General features: G+C 39.9%; 1 protein-coding gene and 1 long non-coding RNA gene across 2 annotated transcripts; one reads left to right on the top strand and one right to left on the bottom strand.

Moving 5' to 3' along the window:
• Nucleotides 1-830: 830 nt before the first annotated feature.
• Nucleotides 831-7,538, top strand: LOC143018197 (uncharacterized). The gene is made up of 3 exons (XR_012965737.1): nt 831-1,210; nt 2,690-2,735; nt 5,757-7,538. It is a non-coding gene; the product is annotated as an uncharacterized LOC143018197 (long non-coding RNA).
• An 8,660-nt stretch (nt 7,539-16,198) lies between these two features.
• Nucleotides 16,199-21,756, bottom strand: LOC143018431 (uncharacterized). The gene is made up of 2 exons (XM_076173791.1): nt 21,303-21,756; nt 16,199-16,919 (listed from the first exon to the last, which is right to left on the bottom strand). The coding sequence occupies exons 1-2, from the start codon at nt 21,562-21,564 to the stop codon at nt 16,414-16,416; spliced, it is 768 nt and encodes a 255-aa protein (XP_076029906.1). The 5' UTR covers nt 21,565-21,756; the 3' UTR covers nt 16,199-16,413.
• Between the last annotated feature and the right edge of the window lie 1,946 nt (nt 21,757-23,702).

Raw genomic sequence — 23,702 nt, 5'->3', positions numbered from 1 at the left:
ATCATTATACATATAGTACACTACTGTAACTAGTGAAGAAAGAATTCCCTTTTTGACACTGATTTCCCTCGAACCATGGAATGAACTAATAACACAATGTGTGAACCGTTCTTCTGATGAGTAAATTTTCATCATGGTGTTAATAAAATGCTAAAATTACATAAATACATGAGATATCTTAGAAAATGTTTTAGGTATTAGTATAATGATAACAGCTGTAAATCACTAAATTGTCACTCAAGACGACCATAACTGCCCGGAATATCCACAGTAAAGCCAATATACCCAGGTTGTCACCAAGTGCATGAAAAATCCCAATCTGGGGACAAAATCCCCAGAAATGGGAGCCCTGGACTGGACACCAAAACGTTTTGGCTGCTCGCAGAACGTAGCGGAGAAGGCCCCGCCCACTCGTGCTTCGCTCACGCTCGAAGCCATCCAAATCCACTTTTACCTTTTTCGAATAATAATGGTCTCGGTTTTGTCCTTCTGAACAATAATGGTCCCATACAAGAGAAAGAAAATGAAAAATAGAGAAATTGAATAGTTTGGTTAGATTAGGTTAGTTAGACCTATTGAACAATAGGCATTCCAGTTTGCACTTTTGAAAAATGGGAACCCCAAATCGCACTTAACCCATATTCTTCAAAAACTTCGAATATTTTTATCAACCGTAGATACAATGAATTGTTAAAAGGTTCAATTTTAATTCATTGTGTATCTATGGCTTAAACATGTAATACCAGACGGTAACTGGCAGCCTCGTATCTAGATTATCATATTCCAGCACTGAATTAAGAGGGGAAAGAGCAAGCTAGGTTTCTTCGACAACAACTGACCTCTCACTTGTCAGAAAATGGTCGATATTAAGCAGTTGCTTTTACTCCTTTGTTAAAAAATACTTAAAGTCAGTCTTTCTGTTGGCCGATGGCAACCGCTTTCTGGTACGCAATTGTACGTTGCTGAGCCTCTTGCAACGTCGTGTTCACCACACTGCAAGATCGTTTGTTAACTAGACAGCTTATTGCGTTAGTAACCATTGAACACTGATGGTACGTTGCTCTTCAGATGAATAGATCACCTAGGATTCCAGTCGCATTCATCAGTATTGCAGGGTGAATTATAGTACGAAAAACACTCCCGACGGAGATCAGCTCAACCTCACAGGAAACGCTTGGATTGTTGGTCTGCACAAGGGCATCGGTGACCCGTGAGTATTCTAATGTTATTTCCGTACGTGCTTGAATTTAATGAGCACCAGTAGAGTGCAAATACCCGTGGCCAACGCTTTGACTGTATGCCATAAAGATTTAAGTGCAAGGCCTAGTGTTGAGAAATATGAGAAAGGAAGATATTTTGAACATGTAAACACGATGAAACATAGAAGAAACACTTAAATGGATACAGGGAAACATGAATACATCAGGAAATTGATCTGTCGTATTTAGTTGGTGGCCAACAACATTATTGGGTTACAACCGAAAAAATGCTGAAGAAAAAATACTTTCTTGGAGTTCAACCAAAAGCGTTACCGGCCTTGGCTACCAATGCGAAATTGTCATAAGCCACAGTTTTGATCAGTGGGAAGGGAATTCAGCTGAGGGGAATTGCGGTCCAAATAGGCGTCGCGTCGTCTCGTTATCCCTCAGTTCGACGACAAAGCCGTCTTGGACGTTTCGGACTCCGTCAGTTCAGCCGACAGAAGCCAGACCAAAACGTACAAGCCGTAACTAGCAGTAACGAAGAAATAACCTCCTTGTGTTATGAAGGGTTTAACCGAGACGGTTTTAACGTCAATCGGTTGTAGGGTTCAAATTGAACTTTTCATTGTGTGTGTGGAGGGGATAAGTGAAAGATTTTGCCCCTTTTTTGAACACGTGAATAAATGCCATGATGTTAGAAAACATGAAGACACTCATCACTCGGGTGATTTTGACGGCATATATAAATATTTGTGGACATATTATTTCATTCCTTTTGTTTGTTGTTAGTTATTTGCATCAATTTATTTTGTTTATTATAATTATTATTATCATCATCATCATTATTATTATTATTACTTTAAGACTTCGAGCGATAAAAGGGTCATTGGCTTTTGTCTCCGTTGGCTCGACAATCGAATTAATTCTTCGACGATTCGTGGGCAGTGATGATCGCGGCAAGGTGAAGATAAAGTTAGCGAGTTTTCGCTCGTGGGATGAAGGGATACTTTAAAGGATTATCACACTGGGCTATTTTTATTCCAACCTCCGATATATCGGCAGTACCACCCACCTCAAGAATTTTTGTCCGGACTAAAATCACTATGGCAAACTATTTTGTTTTCTCTACAATCTACATAGAATGCCATTGGATATGCTGGAAGAAAATTATTTTCCTGCAGTACATAATATCCCTTGCCGAAAGATGCGGGCTGAAAATATGCTACAACAGTCAAAGCCCTTGAGATGTCCTGTGGCTGTGGCGGTGGAACAAATCGGTCTGCAACTGCAGGCCCGCCGCCACATGTGGCCCGCGCAGACGTCGAATGTGGTCTGGGGCACCTAACCTGACATAATATAAACAAATGTGTACATCCTTAGACTTGTCAATAGTTCACAAATGTTTTATGATTTAATCTAAGTGTAATATACCGGTACCACAAATTTTCATATCGGCATACTCCAACCCAGTTTTCTTTCTTTTTCAGGTTTGTGTTTTTAAAAGTTGGAGAAAGGTTGAATCTCGACAAAGACGTAAGTTATGTATTTTTTTTTGTGTAAAAATTAAAATGCACAAGTTAAAGTTGGTCAGGTGCTATCTCAGTAAACAAAGAAATTTACAAATGTTTTGAAAGAGTAATGGAAATGTTTGGAGATGATGTGTTTCTTATTGTTATATATTTGTTTATTTACCTTTTATGGGGCGGGTGAGAGCACAGATTGTTAGGGAGTTTGGTCATTCAACCACTTTGAGTTGCGCCCCACTGGTGTAACCAAATATTCTGTCTTCTTTTTCCCCAGGCCAATATGGAAATAGCCCCTTCGCCTTCCCAAGTTATGGGGACGATTAAAAATTTATTGGGAAAAGTTCTGATGTCACTCGCACATACACTAGGGAACATATCCGAGATTCCTGTTTATTTAGTGAAGGTTTTTCTGTTAGTCACCCTTCAACAAATATGTGAGGGTATATACACCTTATGCAGAATTGTTGGGCATGTGCTGTGGATATCCATTTCCAGGGGTCTCTTTCCCCTAATGAAGTATACCATATCAACCATAGCAACTATAATATGTTGTCTGGTGCGTGGGTCGTCTGCTGGCAATAGGAGGATCAATGATTCAGTTGAAACTTGTGAAGTTTGAACACAAATTTTCAAGTCTATTTGTAATGCCCCTCATAGGTTACTGACAGCTACAGCATTTATGAACCAAGGAATGAAGGAGACTCCAAGAGACCATAAGTCTTACATTATTATATTGTGGCACTGAATTAAGAGGGGAAAGAGCAAACCGGGTTTCTTTGGCAGTAGCTGACTTCTCACTTGTCAGAAAATGGTCAATATCAAGTGTGTCTTGTGGTCTTTACTCCTTTGTTAGCATATATATATATATATATATATATATATATATATATATATATATATATATATATATGTATATATATACTGAGACATTCTGACAGGTTGACGTAAGTGGAGTAGTAAACACATGAGTCTTGGTCTTGAGTTTATTCCTGACTAGTTTCGCAGGTATTCTTTTACAACGCATACCTGCGAAACTAGTCAGGAATAAACACAAGACCAAGACTCCTGTGTTTCCTACTCCGCTTACACACACACACACACACAAATATATATATATATATATATATATATATATATATATATATATATATATATATATATATATATATATATATATGTATGTATATATATATGTATTTATGTATATATATATATATATATATATATATATATATATATATATATATAATGTACGTAAAATCGATCTTCCTGTTTAGTGCTACGTAGTTGGGCGATGCAACTACGCGTTGTGTTCATTGCACCACACTGAAAGTTCGCTTGTGAACTAGACAGTTTATCGTGTTGGTAACCACTGAACACTGGTGGTAGGTTGCCCTTCAGATGAATAGATTATCCGTCGCCTGTCTTCAAATCTACGATTCCAATTGCATTCATTAGTATCACAGGACGGTAAACACGCCCGACGGAAATCAACATAACTTCACAGGAAGCGCTTGATTTGATGATTGGCCTCCACAAGAGAAATATTTTAATAGCACCGTTCGCAAGGGCATCGGTGACTCGTGAGTTTTCTAATGATGATTCCGTACATGCTTGTATTTCATGAAATCAGGATACGAAAAGATGGTATTTTGAATATGTAAACGCATAGAATAAACACTGTATTCGATAAATCAACCAAATATATTTTATTCTGTTTCATTTACTATCATTTTTCCCCAAGTGATCTGACTGGATGCCCCTCCCCATTATCATAGTAGGTTAGTATAGAGATATAAATGGATACAGGGAAACGTGGGTACATCAGGAAATTGATCTGTGGCTCTAAAGCCTAGATGAACGTTTTGCGCTTTGTTAAATGATTTGATAGTAACAACATTAGTACGTAACAACCGAAAAAAAATGCTGAAGAAAAAAAAAAAACTTCTTGAAGTTCAACAAAAGGCGTTAAAGGCCTTAGTTAACAAGTGCGAAATTGTCACAAGCCACAGTTGTCATCAGTGAGAGGAAAGTTCAACTGAGATAAATAATTGTGGTCCGAGTAGGCGTCGTCTCGTTACCCCTCAGTTCGACGACAAAGCCAGGCTTTCATGTAAAAATAAAATTTTACGAAAAGTCTACTTGTTTCATTTTAATTTCAAAACAGTACTTAAAAACACGCTTCGTTTATATATATATATATGTATATATATATATATATACATATATATAATGTGTGTGTGTATATATATATATAATGTATGTTTATACGTATATATATGTATGGGTATATATGTAAGTGTATATGCGTATATATATATATATTTATATGTGTATATATACATATACTCACACACATATATGCGTATATATATATATATATACACATATATTACATATGCACACACACACATATATATATGTATATATATGTATATATATACACATATATATTACATACACACACACACATATATATAACATAGTATAAGATATGCATATATATATATATATATATATATATGTACAGTATATATATATGTGTGTGTGTATATATATATGTATATACATATGTATGTATATATATATATATGTATATATATATGTGTGTGTATATATATATATATGTATACATGTATGTATATATATATATATATGCATATATATAATATATGCAAATGTATATACATATATATATGTGTGTGTGTGTGAATGTATATATATATATATATGTATGTGTGTGTGTGTGTGTGTATACATATATATACATACATATATAATAATTATGACAGTCGCCCCGGGAGTTATACCGGGGACTTCCAATTGTCGGAATTATTTGACATAGGCTGTCAATTGAGATAAAAAAAAATCATATATAACTATATATATAACTATATATATATATATATACATTTTTTTTTTTTTTTTTAGTTTTCTGAAAGGAGGAGCGCAGACTTTGGAGGAGTTTGATCATCCATCCACTTCGAGTTACTCCCCACAGGTGTAACCAAGCGTTCTTTTTTTTCAGGCCAATATGAACATCACCCCTTCGGCTTCCCAAGTTCTATGGACGACTCTAAAATCCTTTGGAAGTGCGATCATGTCCCTCACAGCGTTTCTGACATCATTTGAACGAAAACACCTAGCTAAAACTCTAGAGAATGTTCTCGATATTCCTATTGCTATATCAATGGCTGCTCTATTAGTCAGCATCGAAATGATATGTAAAGGGCTGAGGATATTAATATCAAAGGGTTTGCCTCGGCTGATGCACACCATCAGAACCATAACAATTAAAATCTTATGCTCTATCAGGAATGTCAGTCGTCGTCCGGCAGTGGAAGGCCGTCGATTTAGACGAAACTTTAGAAATGTGAACACATAGATTTGACAAACTTGTAACAGAATATTTTTAAAAATTGGATATGATATTATCAAAACCATTGCCTACCCAATGTTTGAAGGCGATTTTTTATAGAATTTTTGAATATGAAATTGATCTTCAGGTAATTTGAGAACAAATGGCCTGCATTGAGTATTTGGAGATTTGGAAAAGAATGCAGACTAATACAATATTAATATGTAGACAAGTAAGATTGACACTGTGACACTTTCCTACCGGAATGTATTTTATATAATCTTTTGATTTCTGTGTCGTATTTGCTTTGCTTATATATGTTATATTACAATTTCCTTTATTTTGTATAAATATTATGTTCAGTTTGAGCTATGAAATAATAGTCATTATTTCATAATGAAACCCACAGCCCCACAGTGGCAACGGTCTCCAAACTCTCCCATAGTCATACAAAGCAATGTTGGTTATTAGTGTAGGATTGTTTCTGTCACCGGCTTAAGGCGTTGCCACAGTTATTTTTCCTCCGACCTCCAATTAATCGGCTGTACCGCCCACCTCCAGAACTTTTTCCGCCGCAAAATCAGTATGTCAAACTATTATGTTTTCTTAACAATTTACATAGAATGTAATTTGACTTCGAATTTTACTTCAGCATGTCTAATTCCTTACCGAAAGCTGCGGTCTGCAAATCAGCTTCAGCAGTCAGAGGAAAAATAGCCCAATGTGATAACACCTTTATGATGGTAGCAGGAACCCGTCGTCAGACTGTATTATTTATCAAACATTAATCCTGGTACATCAAAACTAGTTTATACTGAAGTATATAGAAATAATCAACAAACGAAAACCATATTTTCATAGATCTGATACATTATTTTCAAGACTCGAGTGCCCACGATAATATAATGCAGTAAACATTTCATAATACCTTTAAAGTATATTTTATCGGTTATATCAACTATATTCAGGATGTTAGTAATAGTGAAAACTTCCCTTCACGTGTTTCACACTTGTCAGAAACTGAGATTGGACCTTCAACTGATTTCAGTTTAGGACCTAATTCAGGACATATAATGGATCTGTTTTTATTTGGGGGAAAATAAGAAATGTGAACTTCCTATGTTACTATGATGTTTATAAATATATATTTTTGTAGTGACAGCTCTACATTAGACATATTCTTAGGTAGTGAAGCTTCGCAAGAGTTTGTCAATGCTTCTTGGAACACGAAAAGAAAAGCATGACACAGGTAGAGATTCTTGTTTGTGATCTTACAATATTTAATGTAGATGACCGACCAAGGCTCCCAGGCATGCACCATACACATTGATATCATAAATCGAGTCTTCACCTGTAAAAGTTAGTGGTGTTAATGTTAAGTTCATGCATGATCAATGTATTTCTGATATTCTTCAGATCTCAAAGTTTCCCCAATAAAATGTATAGATTGGGTATCTTGTTTATCTTCTTCATCAAAAAGAGTTGTTGTCTCACAGTAGTTATCACAGTTGTCATCATTATTAAGTCCTGTCCTAGTCTTTTTTAAGTCATCTACATGTCTAACTGACATTTTGGTGTATGGCTTGAAATATATGTATCCTATTTAAGATGTAATCATCTGTTATACACTGGCTTCCGTTCTGCAATTAAGATTTCATATGGTTACCCATAGATAATATAGTGTGGAGTTTATTCTGTAACTATATTGATTTGGTTACCAAGTTCTCACTTAATACAAAGAATCCAATTATGCCAAGTGGGCTTATCAAACCTTCAAGACAAATAATAGTTTTCTTATTTAATCTTTCTACAACTCCATTGCCCTGAGGATGATTGATTTGAATATTGATTTCGTTTATCTAATATCCTACATAATTCTTCCAAGATTTTGCTTTTGAAATCAGTACCATTGTCTGAAAGTAAGATCTTGGGAGTAGTGACATTACTGATGATTTGTTCATATACTACTGAAGCAATTGTTTCAGCTGTCTTATTTGGAATGGTTTGTAAAATACAAAATTTTGACAGATAATCAACAGCAACAAATACATATTTATGTCCATTTTCAGATGTGGATAAATCAAGTGTATCTAAGTGAACTCTTTCCCAAGATTTATGCGGTATGGCGTATGATAGCATAGGAACAAGATCATATGTATTTCCTTTTACCTCGGCACATTTCAAGTTATCATAAATATGTAAGTAAATCTCTCCTCATGCCTGGCCAAAAGTATTTAATTTATCCTTGACGAAGGAAACGGAGACAAGAGGGCAGACTAAAGTAAGAGAAAGTATAAAAGCGACAGAAGATCGGATATGGAACTGGACAGGGAACTTAGCCAGTGGAGGAGGATGGTAGGTTGAGCAAGTTTGTTACTAACTGGACGCCGCGAGATGACATACGTGGTAGAGGGAGATCAAACAGATGGAAACGAGACAGAGAAATTTGCAGGAGTTACGTGACAGTAGTAAGAGTAATTTGAGGGAGTTTAGAGAGACATATTTGCTCAGCTGTGGACTCCAATCGGCTCATTGGTTGATTGCAAACATCAATTGGCTGGGGTTACCATGTTCATGGAATGGACAAAAGACAAGGTTACAGTTAATGTTATCAGCCAAGTTAGTAATTTACCTCTCTCTTTATTTCGTGTATAAGGTATGTACAGTGGTATATTATTGTGAAAATATAAAATGTATTGACTTAGACGGGATTTTTAAAGAATTAACAGTACACAGCAAAAAATAACGGAGCGAGACTCCATAGAAAACGATGGTTCATTGTTATTAGAGAAAACAAGATAGTTAAGGAGTAACCAGTTAATTCTGGATGATAGTTCAGTTGTGTGATTTTACTTGCCTCGTTGACTAATAAATTATTATAATGTAACCGCAAATAAAACCGTTGAAGCAGATTTAAGGCATTGTAAGACTGATATAAAGGTGTTAAGTAGTTCACGAGGTCAGAAGATAGTTTTCAACTCGAGTTACTGTAATTTCTACAATTGAAAGAAATACTAAACTATTATTATTCTTTTGCCAAATGAGTAATAATAGAAACACTGCCAAATGATTTGGCAGTGATTCTATTTTATATTACAACTGCTATCAATAACGCTCTTTTATTGTAAAAATTCCACTATGTATTTACCAAATCTTTGATAGTCTTCGAGACACCAAGGGCGTAATTGGCCTTCAAGAGGATTAGACTTTGTAGTACACGTTTTCCCACAATATCAACCAGACTCCAGAGCCATGGAGGAAGAAAAGGAGCAAATAAATGTTGGACTTCGGCGAAAGTAGATATTCTAATAGGCCTGATTTCAAAACAAAACAGATTATGAGCAGAGAGAACGCTTTCCTTAGACCCTGAACACTAATAGGAAAAAAAAAAAGAGTCGACAAAACGCGTTACTATTTTATGTCCCCATCAGTGAGATTCTAGTAAGATTTGTAATCTTATTTATATTCGAAGTTGGGACATAGCTACGATGGCGATAGTTATATTTTGTTGACTTACTTCAAAACTAATGGCCATATTTCTAACAGCATCCACACTGTAATATGACAGTAAATGGCATCTTGAAATGCGTCGTCAAAATATTTAAATCATTAGCGTTACAATTGTACTCAAAACATGGCTGTTGAAGCACTTTGTAAAACTTAAAGAACCCATATGATTCCTGAAAATATGTCCTAAACATTGTTGCTTTATGCATTTTATACATTTTACGCCTTCTTTAGTGGGAGAGTGTCCTCTTATAATCTCAAGTATGATTATGACCAGATGAAAGTTCGTTCGAAGGAATCGCAATCGATCTCCTCGACCTTCATGAGAGTAAGTCCAATGAGATGAAGACGACATTTGTCCCATCGTTGTTGTGATGCTCTTGGATAATTTAATTTTATCATCTGACGACTTTATTCACGTGTGACCGCATACTGAAGGGATTTGAAGAAGACTGTCAGTACTTATTAGGGACTACAGTGAGAAAGGCTTTTTTCTAGGATCGCTATTACACATTCTGTATTCCAATATATGTTCTGTATACAAGGTTTAGTAGAAAGTAATTGGATACAAAACACCCGTAAAGTGCTACGAAAAGAACAAGAGAGAATATATCAAATCATAGCCAATTGTTGGTATAGGAATTCTCCTGAAACACCATTCTTGTTATCAGGCTGTCGACAAATGTATAAATGGCGGAAGTAAAAAGTGCTGGTTGCCTTGCAAAGCGCTTTAGAACAGAAAACGGGTGAGAACTCTCAAAAATTTGTATTGTTTAGTTTCCCAGGAGTATTGAGTTTCTTTACGTATATAACAAAATCTAAATAAGTTACCCCAGTTTTCTTCCGGCGAGGGGACAATGAAGCCCAGCAAATTGGCCACGGCCAACGGTTTGGCCTATAAATCACATTATGTTGCCGTCTTGATAGTATTCTGCGTTTTCTGTGTCTGTTGCTAGGTCGATGCTATATTGGTACTGCTTTGGCGAAGGGTGACCTGATCGTAGGCATGGCGATGCAATTCTTGTTTGACATGTGATCTATGCATTTAACTACTTGTATCTACCTTATTGTAATATACAAGAAAGGAGCAAGACCCGTCTCCTATTCTCCAATTTCTATCATACCTATCCTCAAATAAATGTACAGTTCCAACTTAAATTCTATCCTTGATTTCCAATTATCATATTTAGATTTGAACTCGTGTATTGTTTGAGTTTGTGCTATCTCCTTCTAAGGTATTTCATGTATTTATACATCTAAATGGAATAAAACTGTGTGTGATTCACCATGGTCTATGGATCACGTGTTGGACTCAATCGACAGCTATTTCCCTCCCGGTAGAGAGCTTAGAGCTCGTATATGACTGATCTATGAGTAATGCTGTGACCTTACACGCACGCCCCCCCCCACAAGAGTTGGAGTAACAACCCGTAGCACAGCAATACTGATATTATTTCAGCCCTGGTCAGGATTCGAACCCAAACCTCCGTAGTGGCAGCCGGGGACTCTACCAACCGCGCCACGAGTATTTTGTATGTAATTGTGTATGTGTAAGTGTGTGTGTGTGTATTCACCTAGTTGTCTTTACTTAGTTGTATTTTACGGGAAGAGGAGCTATGCTCGTGGGGACCCGTTTTTGCATCTCGCAGAATCTAGTTTGTTCTTAACGTCTTGCATTTTGTTTGCACACACTATTCTTTCATCCAAATTGTTCTATATATCTATCACTCTGTGTGGGAAGCTATTCTGTTTCAAGTCTCTTCTGTAGTTGTCCTTTTGGAGTTTTATCGCATGTCCTCTTGTTTTTCCTCTGTCCCTCTTTATTAAGTCATCTCTATCAACGTGTTCTTTTCCTTTCATAATTCTGTAGACGGTTAGTTTGTAGGTTCCCTCGTTCTCTTCTTTGTTCCAGGTATATGTGTGTGTGTGTGTGTGCGTGTGCGTGTGCGTGTGTGTGTGTGTGTGTATGTGTGTGTGTGTGTGTGTGTGTGTGTGTGTGTGTGTGTGTGTGTGTGTGTGTGTGTGTGTGTATGATTCGTTGTAATTCGTCTTAACTCCCTATACCATCCTATTGTGATCAGTGTGGCCACTCCTTGGCTTTTTTCCCAATATCTTGGCATTTTTGCCATCATCTTGGAATCTTGGAAATAAAATGTAAAAAATGAACAAATCTTGGATTTTTTCACCAAATTGTAGACAATTGCTTAAAATATTAGTTTAATAATAGAATATTCTCTTTGCCACTAAAGTATAAGGTACACTATGTTAACAACAAAGGACAAATTAAGTTTTAAATTTTAATTCATGAGATTGTTGAAAAGTTAAGGCTGGAAATCACGACTTGCCAACTAAGTTGTCTTCTATGAGTTGACGCGTCCATAACACGTTCAATACGTTTGAGACGTTTCTCTCCTAGTCCGCCAGTCCTCTCTAGCTAATTAGTCGTGCGTGTGTGGTATGTGAGACCTGTGGATAGTTATTCAACCCTACTTGATTTAATTAGAAATCATTAAGAGTGACTCTGAAGAACCAGGTTATAGTGGTGATGTTACCCCACCAAAGAGAAAAGCGAAAGTGACGTGGTATCAGCAGGCATTTAGAAAGGAATGGATGGAGGATGATGAACTGAAAGATTGGGTGCAACCAGATCCTGCTGACAAATATACTGTCTTGTGTACTGTATGTAGCAGCAAACTCAAGAATTGCAATAAGTCGTCTCTGATGGCACACAAAGTTTCCATGAAGCATGTAAAAAATGTCAATGCCAAAAAGAAAACTGTAAGTATTGAGCAGCATTTTAAAAAAGGACCTGGACTAGGTCATCAAGATAAAGTTGCAAAAGCTGAACTACTCATTTCAGGATTTATGGCAGAACACAACATGCCATTCCACCAGGCAGATCATTTAGTGGATGTTCTCAGGAAAGCTTTCTCTGACAGTGAAATTGCCAAAGATGTTACCTTAAAGAAAACAAAGGCTTCATATATAATACAAGATGGTATCGCATGGAATGAATCCCAGGAAATTGTTGACATATGCAAAGAAAACAAGTTTTCACTTATAATAGATGAAAGTACTGATGTGTCAGTTTCCCAGATTTTGGCTTTGGTTGTAAGGTTTTATGATAAGAAAAGATCAAAAGTAACAGATGCACTTTTGGATACTGTGGAAGTCGAGGATGGTTCTGCAAAGGGATTATATAGTGCAGTTAAAGAGGTTTTCAGCTCTAAGGGAATTCCAATGGAGAATATAATTGGATTTGCCTCTGACAACTGTTCGACCATGCTGGGGGCAAATAATGGTTTCCAGGCCTTTCTAAAGAAAGAATTTCCCTCTGTTTTTGTTTTTGGATGCATATGCCATTCATTTGCATTGTGTGCCAGCCATGCAAGCAGTAAGTTACCTTCTTGGTTAGAGTCTTTTTTGAAAGATGTATGTTGCTATTTTTCACGAAGCAGCAAACGAAATCATGAATTTCGACATATTCAAGAAGTACTTCACGCTCCAAAGCATAGGATGCTAAAATTATCACAAACGAGATGGCTGTCAAGAGGCATGGTGGTGTCTAGAGTTTTAGAACAATGGGGTGCACTGAGTTTGTTCTTTCAAAGTGAATCAAGAACAGATAAAGTTGATGGAGCAGGTCGGATCTATAAGGTAATGACAACTCGTGGAACTAAGCATATGTTGGTATTTTTGAACTACATTTTGACCAAAGTTGACAGTATGAATGTCGAATTTCAGTCCCAGCACTTCAAACTTGGAACCCTCTACTCTACGATTTCTGACAAGTATCGTAGCATCCTTGGTCTATTTGTACAGGATGTAGTAATTGAGTCTAGAAAACTATCTGAAATCGACCCCAGTGATGAAACACTTCACAAGAGTCTGGAAGATGTGAGGGTTTAATGGAAAGTGAACCTCTTCAGGAAAAGGAAGAGCCTTTTCGATATGACTGCAAGCAGTTTCTAATAGAATTGTGCATGCAGATGAAAAAGAGATTTCCTTTTGAAGAAAATAGCCTCATTGCTATGTTAAAGGTAGTGGAACCAGCTGAAGCTCTTTCTACAAAGAGGGACTTGAAATCTCTTGGAAAACTTGCAGTACATTTTCCAACATTGATAAAGGAGGATGAGCTAGATTTGCTGCAAGAGCAATGGCGAGATCTTCTATATGCAAGAGACACACTTAAAGGCATGAGTTAGTCTGCAACTGTTTTCTGGAATGATTTACTTTCAGTGAAAGATGGGAATAATAAAGAAAAGTTTAATCTTCTTGCAACATTTATGTGCAACTTATTAGCTCTGCCACACTCATCTGCATGTATTGAAAGAATTTTTTCCCAAATAAACCAAGTTAAAACTAAGCAAAGCAACAGACTACACACAAATACAGTTGCAAACCGTCTATTGGCCAAGCAAGCCATTACAAGACAAGAAGTGACTTGCCAAAAGTGGGAACCATCCATTTCATTAATCAAAGATGTAAAGTTGGGTCACTGTCACATGAGATATAAAGAGAGGGAAGAGTCCAGGAAGAAGAGTAACACAGCAACTTTATATCATAGTGAAGCCGATGATGATGATGAGGAATTAGAGGAGGACCCTATGCCAGTATCCTTCTTCCTGCAATAATACCATTGTCTGTAAAGTATTTGGTGAGTAGAACTTCCTCTTCTAGCTTATTTTCCTATTTTAAATAAGCCACAATCCATTTCAAGAGCCATGTCACCTTGTTTTTCGCAAGTATCAGTATAAAAAATAATCCTTGGATTTTCTTGGATTTTTTTGTAGGGTCATCTTGGCATTTTTACATTTTGTGAGTGGCAACACTGATTGTGATGTGTTGCAATCGCAAGTCATCTCAATCCGGTTTCACTGTTGGTATCTTCCTTTCTACCTTCAACCTCTCCCTCACCTCTCCCCGTTTATTTATTCATTTATTTATCTATTTATTTATTTATTTATTTTTGTTGATCACCACCTCGTGCTAATCTTCATAATATTCAATTCATATCTGAGCGTACAATTTGTTAATTTAATTTGGTGACATTTTACAAGACCCCTTCTCGACCCTTCTACATTCCTTGGATAATGGGTCCGTAGCCACGGGGAAGCTGCAGGGGGTCTGTGTTCCCAAAAACTTGTTAGCTCCTCAGAAGTGCTAAGAAAACAATATGAGGATAATGATAATGACAATAATAATGATGATATTAGTCCATACATTTACCAAGGGATCTTTCTTCCTTACCAAAGAGGTAGTTAAATTCAAAAGGCATAATTCCACTTCGACCCATTTTTTCCCCACCCATTCCACTCCCATCCACCACCCCTCCCTCCCTCCCTCTCATCTCAGCTCCTCATGGATGACAGGTTATCCTGCAATTCGTTCATTGCCTTGGATCAAAAGCAATGCAGAAGCAATGATATGAAAATTTTCAATACGGGGATTGGATGAAAATGAGACTAGATCTTCCAATGTTACGAGAAGCCTGCTTGGGGACTTGTTCAGTCCTTTTGAACTCTCACATGTATCATGGTCGCTAGCGTCTTGGCCTCGTGATTATGGACGCACGGGTCGGGGTTCGAATCCCACGGCTGAGCTTGTAAAAATGTTCAATCTATCTTTAACATACACAAGCAATGATATATTGATTGTTATGACGAGGAACCCCACGTGTCAGCTCAATTCTAATAATCAACCTTAGTCTTGGTTATCCGGTCTGTATCCAGATAAAAATGTATGACTTGAAGTAAAAAGGTAACAAAGACAGAAGATTCCAGAAAGGAACAATAAACTTGAAGTAACTAACGAGAAGTTTATGAAGAGAACAAATAAGTACAGGCATATTACAACAACACATAGAAAATAGGAATCTGGGTCAATTAGACCAACATGTAAACATGTAACATACGAATACAAGTGAAATAAGGCAATCAGACAATAAGAATGTAAGAATAAGAATGACCCTAATAGATACTAGAGGGTGTGACATGGGCAATTGGTAATTTCAAAGTCTTCCCACAGGACAAAGACAACCAAAGATGTGTTATAGATGAGGATTAAATGGCAATTTCAAAGAGTCTTATCATGAGACTAAGACAATCAAAGAGAGACAGAATATAAAAATGCAAATAACATTTTTAATTGCGGAGTGCAGACTATTTATAGTCGCAGACCCAGACCTAACATACGTCAGAATCTGCGCGATGGGAGGAAAATGAGGCTGAAACTACCTCTTTCGGGCTACGCACTTCGAGACAGGTGCCGGCAACTTGGTTACTTTGAGCGCTGGCTGGGCGCTTGAATTGCCTTGTTTGAGGCGCGGGCCCCGAGAGACAGGAGGTGGCAATGCATCTCCCGACTGCGTTGTTTGACATATCAGGGTGGTAACAATACTTGGTCCGTATATCGGTCAGAATTATCACGCAGTTTAAACCCGCACATACAAGTTATGTGTGTTACACAAATTGTATTTTGCATCATAATTCACTGGTGGAGCTTGCACTTTAATACAAATCCAATGAAAAATATACACAAGAAAAAACAAATACAAAATAATGACGCAATAATTATTGCGTTAGATATTATCAATGGTATTATTATTATTTATTTAACTTATTACGCATTAGCGTCATACAGTGGGGGAGGTTTTCATAATGAATGTAGTAAGGCAACTGGTATGCACATGCTTACACACGTACACATACACTTATATACACAAACAAATACATGGGTTGCAGGTAATATATATGACACTGGGTATTGTACATTCATTCAAAGGGGAATAAGACTGAGATGTCACGCAGGGCATCAGGTATTATGAGAACCCACCAAAGCGGGGGTAACGGACAAGTATTTCATCTAGTCTATTTTGTGATAGGAGATGACGACAGATTGCATCTAATGGTAGTCCCTGGGGTATTAGATGTTTTACAGTGGGGCACGCTAGGCAGTAGTGCTCGATGGTGTTGGCTAGTGGAGCGTGGCATAGGCGACATTCTGTGAATACAGGCTCGCCCTCCACCCCGGCGACCTGCCACGGTGGACGGTAGCCTAGTCGCAGTCGGGCTGATACAACATTGTGGCGACGAACCATAAGTCCCTTGCGGCGGTACTTGTATTTGTGGCGGCATACGGATTCGTAGTGGGTGATGGTGACACTGAAGGGTCTCTCGGTGTCCCGTCGACGTTGCTCAGGCAGAAGTGCAGCGGAGCGGACCCTGTTGAGGTAACATAGCAGGGAGAGAGGTCGTCCATCACCACGACGGGGGAGTCGGCAGGCTTCTTTTGCTAGGCGGTCTACTTTGGTGTTGTGGTGCAAACCTACATGAGATGGAATCCAAATAAATTCAATGCAGAGATTACGGATAGTTAGTAGGGATAGAAAGGAAAGGATTTGTTGTACAACAGAATGGTGAGTGGGATGAATAGCGGTGAGGGATTGCAGTGCAGGCTTAGAGTCACATATAATGACAGCATTCACTCCTCTTTGGCAAACGAGACTGATAGCATCTAAGATGGCGTATAGTTCACACAACGTGGAGCTGGAGTGATCTCTGAGTCGACGGCCGACCCAGCCCTCAGGAGGCGGCGGTAGGTCAGGTGAGTAGACTGCTCCTCCAGCTGCACCATCCGATTGTAGTGACCCGTCAGTGTAGAGGCGATGCGGAGCAGTGATGGAGGATGTTACCTGGGTAACATGTTCCAAGGCTAGCTGTAGTTGTAGAGGAGGTGGGTCACATTTTGCTGTAGGAGTGAAGCTAATCACAGGCGATGGTAGCGTCCACGGGGGAGGGCCTGGTGGTATGTCAGCTACTGGTACTTGTAAATCTAGGCTGCGAATGAAGGAGGAGATAGACTTTATAAGACGGCGACCGGGGGGCATGAGGCGGGGGACGGGCGGAGCGGGGCCGAGAGAATCTCTGACCAGTGCTGTGAAGTGCGGTGAGATGTGGGGAAAGTGTATACACTTAACTGTGAGGCAGGTGACATTAGAATAAATCCTCTCAACTAGGGATGGAAGCCGTAATTCCCGTTGCATGTTGACAATTCTGGTAGTCATTGGGCAACCGAGAATGATTCTCATGGCTTTATTCTGAAAAATCTCCAGTGGCTCTAAAGCATATCGAGGAAGTTGAATTAAGGCAGGGGAGAGGTAATCAACAACAGAGCGTATAAAAGTAATATAGACAGTTCTGGCCACGGGGATGGAGATACCGGAAGAGTTGTTGGTGAGCCACTGGAGAGGCCGGAGCCGACGTTGTAGACGATCTAGCAATTCACGAATTACGGTATGGGATTGACGCCGGGCAGAAAGAGTTTCCGAGATTCGTACTGGTGCACCAAGGTAGCAGTACTGGGAGCTTAGTGGGATGATGCAGTCTCCAATCATGAACTCTGGCAGCGTGGCAGGAGGGCGGTAGGAGAAAATTCTGCTCTTCTGTGGGGAAGCAACAAGGCCACAGTTAGCAGAAGCTTGGGAGAGAGAAGTAAGAAAGAGTTGTAGGTGTGTTGGGGAGGTAGAGTGAATACATAGGTCATCTGCATAACATGTAATTGTGACCTCAGGAATAGTGGGCAAAGACGTGAGGAGACGATGCATAAGTATATTAAAGAGAAATGGACTTAGTACCCCTCCTTGAGGAGTGCCGAGATGAAAAACCCGTGAGGAGCTGTAGGCACCGCTAAAGAAGACACGGGAGGTCCGGTTACTGAGGTAGCCCTTAATCCATCGTAGTAATTTGCCCTTAATTCCAAAGTCAATTAATTGATCTAAAATAACGTCTCGGTTTGCTATATCAAATGCACTTTTTAGATCTATAAATGCCACAACACTGTCACGGGAGAGGCGAGAATATAAGTCGACGAGGCAGTGATGGGTGCTGCGTTGGGGTAGAAAGCCGAAGAGACGTGGAGAAAGGCGATCTTGTAGTTGGTACATCAGTCGGGTGAGCAAGATTCTTTCCATTACTTTGCAGAAGCAGGATGTAAGGGAGATGGGCCTGAAATTTGCTGTACCGGGCTTGGGTATGGGGATTATTGTACTCGTGGTCCAGGCATGTGGGATATATCCATCTCGTAGACACATATTGTAGAGGCGAAGGAGGGGGTTACCGGGTACACGGTGCAGTAATCGTAGCACATTGTAGGTAATGCCATCATCCCCAGGGGACGTGGCTTTACCTCTCAAGAGAGCACGTCGTAGTTCATCTTCAGTTATTGGTATATTTTCTTCATCATCCTCTTGCAGCAGAGCATGTACTAAGCGGAGTCCACGAGCAAAAGCACCGGAGGAGAGGGCATCCTGGACGGGGGTAGGTAGGTTGGCAGGGTTGGACTGGTTTGACCACGTGACGATGAGCTGTTCGGCAAATACGGTGGGGGAATGATGACGGGCAGTAGCAGGAGTCTTCTTAATTACCCTGCGAATAAGGTGCCACATGGAGGCTACACTAGTTTGGTGATTAATTCTGTCCGTGAATCTCTTCCAGGAGTCAGTACTTACACATTCTAGGAGGGTTGTCAAATCGTCTCTGGATTGCTGGTAACGATGAAGTAGTTCAGGAGATGGGTTAGTTTGGAACATGAGTCCAACGCGCTCCGCTTCTTTCTGTGCGTCCTGAAGTCGGGTGTCTAGGTACCACGAGTGAGGAGGAGGGCGACGTTGGAGGTGGGGTCGTGATACGTAAAGCCTGTAAAAGTCGTGGGTGGCGGAGACAAGGCTATTATATAACTGGTCGGGGGAGGAACAGTCTAAGGTAGGTAGTATGCAGGTCATGTATGAAATGTACGTCGGGCAGTATTTGGGGGGTATGGTGAGGCGTAGGCGTGTGATAGGGGGTGTAGGTATCGTAGGAAGAGAATAGTGGAAGAGAAGAGCAATATGGTCTGAGAATAATGCAGGTACTGAGGAGCACTGGATGCGGGATGATACCAAGCCAGAGGTGAGGACGTGGTCCAGGGTGCCTCCCCGGGAGTGTGTGGCGCCACCTGTGTCCCAGCGGGTCAGATGATGTTGTCGGATGAAGGATAGTAGGTGAACACCAGGGCGGTTAGTGGTGCCAGGACGATCTCCCAATGCAGGATGTCGAGCATTGAAATCCCCTGCGTATATTATACCTTTGATCGTAGGTGGTGGAAGAGTGGTTGGACGAAGACGTGCGGGAGCAGAGTAGATATTGCAGAGCTGTAGGATTCCGCCCCCAATTTCTATCTCGAAGAGTTGGAATGTTATGTCAGGGTCTGTAGAGGAGCGCAGAAGACGGTGTATCAGTGTATTGTGTATGTATGTTAGAAGACCGTTTCGTATCGTATGAATATAGGGGATATATCCGGGAAGGGAGGGTGCCTGTGGTGCAGTGTTGGGCCGGTTTGGAAACGCCTCCTGTAGAAAAATGACACAAGGGTGATGTGTCTGTACATATGCCTTCAATTGTGTGTACTTTTTGTGGTTGGTGATACCATTGATGTTCCATGAAAGGAGGTCTAGGTGAATGTTAGTTACGAACGTTGCGTTTGCTAGTAGGAGACCGGAGTGTGGAGGTGGATGGACGATTCGAGGAAGACTGGCTAGTACTGGGTTGTAACTTACAGAGTTTGTCGAGACGAGTTGCAATGGATTCCATTCTCTCGGCAAGCATGGAGATGGAGGAGACGAGGGTTTGTTGGGATTCCGCCAGTGTGGAGAGTCTGGTGGCAGTAGTAGTTTGGCCTGAGACAAGGCTGTCAATCCTGGTGTCAATGGAGGCGAAGCGGTCCTCGAGTGCTGCACATCGCGCCTGAAGGGCTGCAACGGCCTTACGGAGGGCAGCGTCTTGCTGAGGGGGGGTGGGAGCAGAGAGAACAGTCCGGGCAGGGGGAGGAGGTGGTGGGGCTGAGGTGGGGCCATTGGTCTGGGTCTGGCGCCGAGTACAGCCGTGCCAGACGTTGACACCTGGCTGTAGACATCGGGGGCACTTCCATTGTGACGGGTTCGGCTGTGGTGGCGGTTCAGAGGTGGAAGTAGTCGCAGATGGGGGCGGGGGCGCACTTCGGACGGGACATTCTCTGGATTCATGGGCGGCGGCACACCAGGCACACTTAGGGGAGGCGGAGCAGTACCTGGATATGTGACCGATACCCCAACACCTGTAGCACCAGGGTCGGTCGTCACGGAGTCTTTGGACTTGACACGGGGGGAGGAGAGGAAGTCAAAGGTAATGGTGTCGGGGGGTGTTTCGGGGAGGCTCCACACAATAACAATGCGGTTGATGGGGGTACCGTTCTGCATGAAGCGCCTGGCTGAGTGTACTCCTGGGAGCTGTAGGGCAAGCTTGTGATCCACGTCAACGGGATAGCGAGTGAGCAGGTATTGGGGGTACTTACGAGGTCTTTCGGGGGAGTCTTGAGGGAGAAGAGGCAGTGACATAAATTAATTTGTAGTAACTCGGTCCAGGATGTCTGTGCGTTGTCTTGATATGTAGATGAATCGAGAGGTGAGTGCAGCCATCTTAACCTCGGCCGTATCCCGTTGCAGGTGGAAAGTCTTGGTGATAGTTGACAGCCAGCGGAGTTTAACTTCTGTGGATGGGTTCCCGCTAAAGGCCAACTTAATATACTTGTCTCGGGGAGCAAATGCTGGAAGGGCGGGTGAGGGTCGGGTGGGGGCAACGGGAGTAGCACTGTGATTAGGCAGGGTAGGGCGAATAGGAGCCTTATTACACTCACTTGAGGTTCCCTTGATCGTCTTGGCAGCAGGCGGTTGACATTCTCCTGCGGGGAAGGTAGAGGTGTCGTCGGCCCGCCGTTTGGTACTGGGGAGCGATGTAGACTGGTGGGTATCATGCTGGGTGGTTGTTGGAGGGTGATGGGGAGTGGAGGCAGGACGAGGCAGGTCGGGCCAGTGGTTAACACTAATGTCGTCATCAGTGTCGGAAATCATTAAGTCCTGCTCTAAGCTGGACGCCGCTTCCGACCCCGAGTATTCCATCGAGGAAGGGAGGGCCTTGATAAGAAGGTAGGCTGATTTACTAGCGCGCAGTAGTTTGTAGCACTGTAACACAACTTGAGACAGCCGGTACGAGTCGTTAACGACGAGCACTGGATTCAAGTAGTTGACGGCGATAGTTTCGCACCTTCAGGTGTAGGTCCGTTCTCGACGAGAGCCAAGCACGGAATGTGTATCAATGGTATCAACATAACTTATATCATTAATATCAGTAATAATAATGATAATTATCATAATAATAGTAATGATGATAAATTATAATGATAATAATTATGACAATTATATTAATGATGTTATAATAATAGTAATGATGATAAATTACAATGATAATTATATTAATGATAATAATCTATAATTGTAATGATAGTAATGAATATGATAATTTATAATTGACAACAATTGATGATAGTAATAATAATAATAATAATAATAATAATAATAATAATAATAATAATAATAATAATAATAATAATGATAATAATAATAATAATAATAATAATAATAGTAATAATAATAATAATAATAATTGGTAATGCCACCATATACTAAATGTTTTTTCCCCTTACAAGGGAAGTAGCCAAAGTCAAAGGCGTAAATCCACTCCCACCCATTTCATCTCCACATCCTCCCAGCCCTGGGTCAGAAGCAATGTATCACAGCACATCCACAACAAGGCCACTTCATTTAATCGGCTATCCCCCCTCCCACACTCCGTCCCCTCATGCAGAAAAAGAGAAGACAGGGAGAAATCCCTTTGTGGTTGCGTCAAAATATAATTTATACATACTCCCTCTCCCCCATCCCCACCCACTCCCATGCGTCACATCATCATCCATACACAACCATTCTCCACTCACCCCTATCTTCTGTCTTCTCCCTTCCTTCCTCAACACACACACCCCTCTTTCCCATTGCCCCTTTTACCCCATCCATCCATCTCATCCTAGGTCGTCCCCTCATTTTCACTCCCCCCACCTCTGTCTTCCGCACCTCTTTCACTAATCTTTCTTCTCTCATTCTTTCCATGTGTCCAATCCATCCCAATACTCTTTCATCAACCCTATCTCCCAACTCCCTTTCCAACACCGCTCTCCTCCACACCTTGTTTCTCGCTCTATCCAGCCTAGAAACCCCTATCATACTTCTCAGGCATTTAATCTCAAACACATTTAAACTTTTCATCTCTTTATGTCCCATGTTTCTGCCCCATACAGTGCTGGGGGGACAATCACTCCTTCATACAATCTCCTCTTAGCATCCATTCCCCAAATGTCTATTTCTCGTTATATTTTTAATCCCCCAAGTCCTTTACTTTCTTCTCTCAATCTACATACTACCTCCATCTCCTCTCCTTTCCCGCCACATTTGCACCCAAGCTATCCACTTCCTCCAGTCTCTCTCCCTTAATACTCTCTTCTAATTTGCCGCCTTATTCTTCCCTTGTACATCTCATCACCTTACTTTTACTCACATTTATCTTCAACTTCCTTCTTTCGCACACCTTCTCAAGCTCTGTCACTAACTTCCTTAATCACTCCTCTGATCCTGCTAAAAGCGCAATGTCGTCAGCAAACAAGAACTAGCTTACTCACACTTTCTCCATTTTCTTTAACCACCTCTAATCCCCGGCCCATTACCCTTGCATTTATCTCTCGCACCACCCCATGTACAAATTGAACAGCCAAGGCGACAAAACATCTCTGGCGAAGCCTCACCTTTACCTCAAACCACTCTCTCCATTTTTAATTCTAACACAGGCTCTACTAATCTCATAATAACAAAATGATAATAATGATAATAATAATAATAATGATAATAATAATAATAATAATAATAATAATAATAATGATAATGATAATGATAATAATAATAATAATAATAATAATAATAATGATAATAATAATAATAATTATAATAATAGTAATGATAATAATAATAATAATTATAATAATAGTAATGATAATAGTAATGATAATAATAACAATGATAATAATAATAATAATAATGATATTAATAATAATAATAATGACAATGATAATGATAATAATGATAGTGATAATAAGAATGATAATAATGATAATAATAATAATAATAATAATAATAATGATAATAATAATGAT

Source organism: Oratosquilla oratoria, chromosome 34, assembly GCF_046742065.1.
Source record: "Oratosquilla oratoria isolate Oo_2021 chromosome 34, ASM4674206v1, whole genome shotgun sequence".
NCBI lineage: Eukaryota > Metazoa > Arthropoda > Malacostraca > Stomatopoda > Squillidae > Oratosquilla > Oratosquilla oratoria.
The sequence above is the reverse complement of the archived record's forward strand: the minus strand, read 5'-3'. Positions and strand labels throughout refer to the sequence as shown.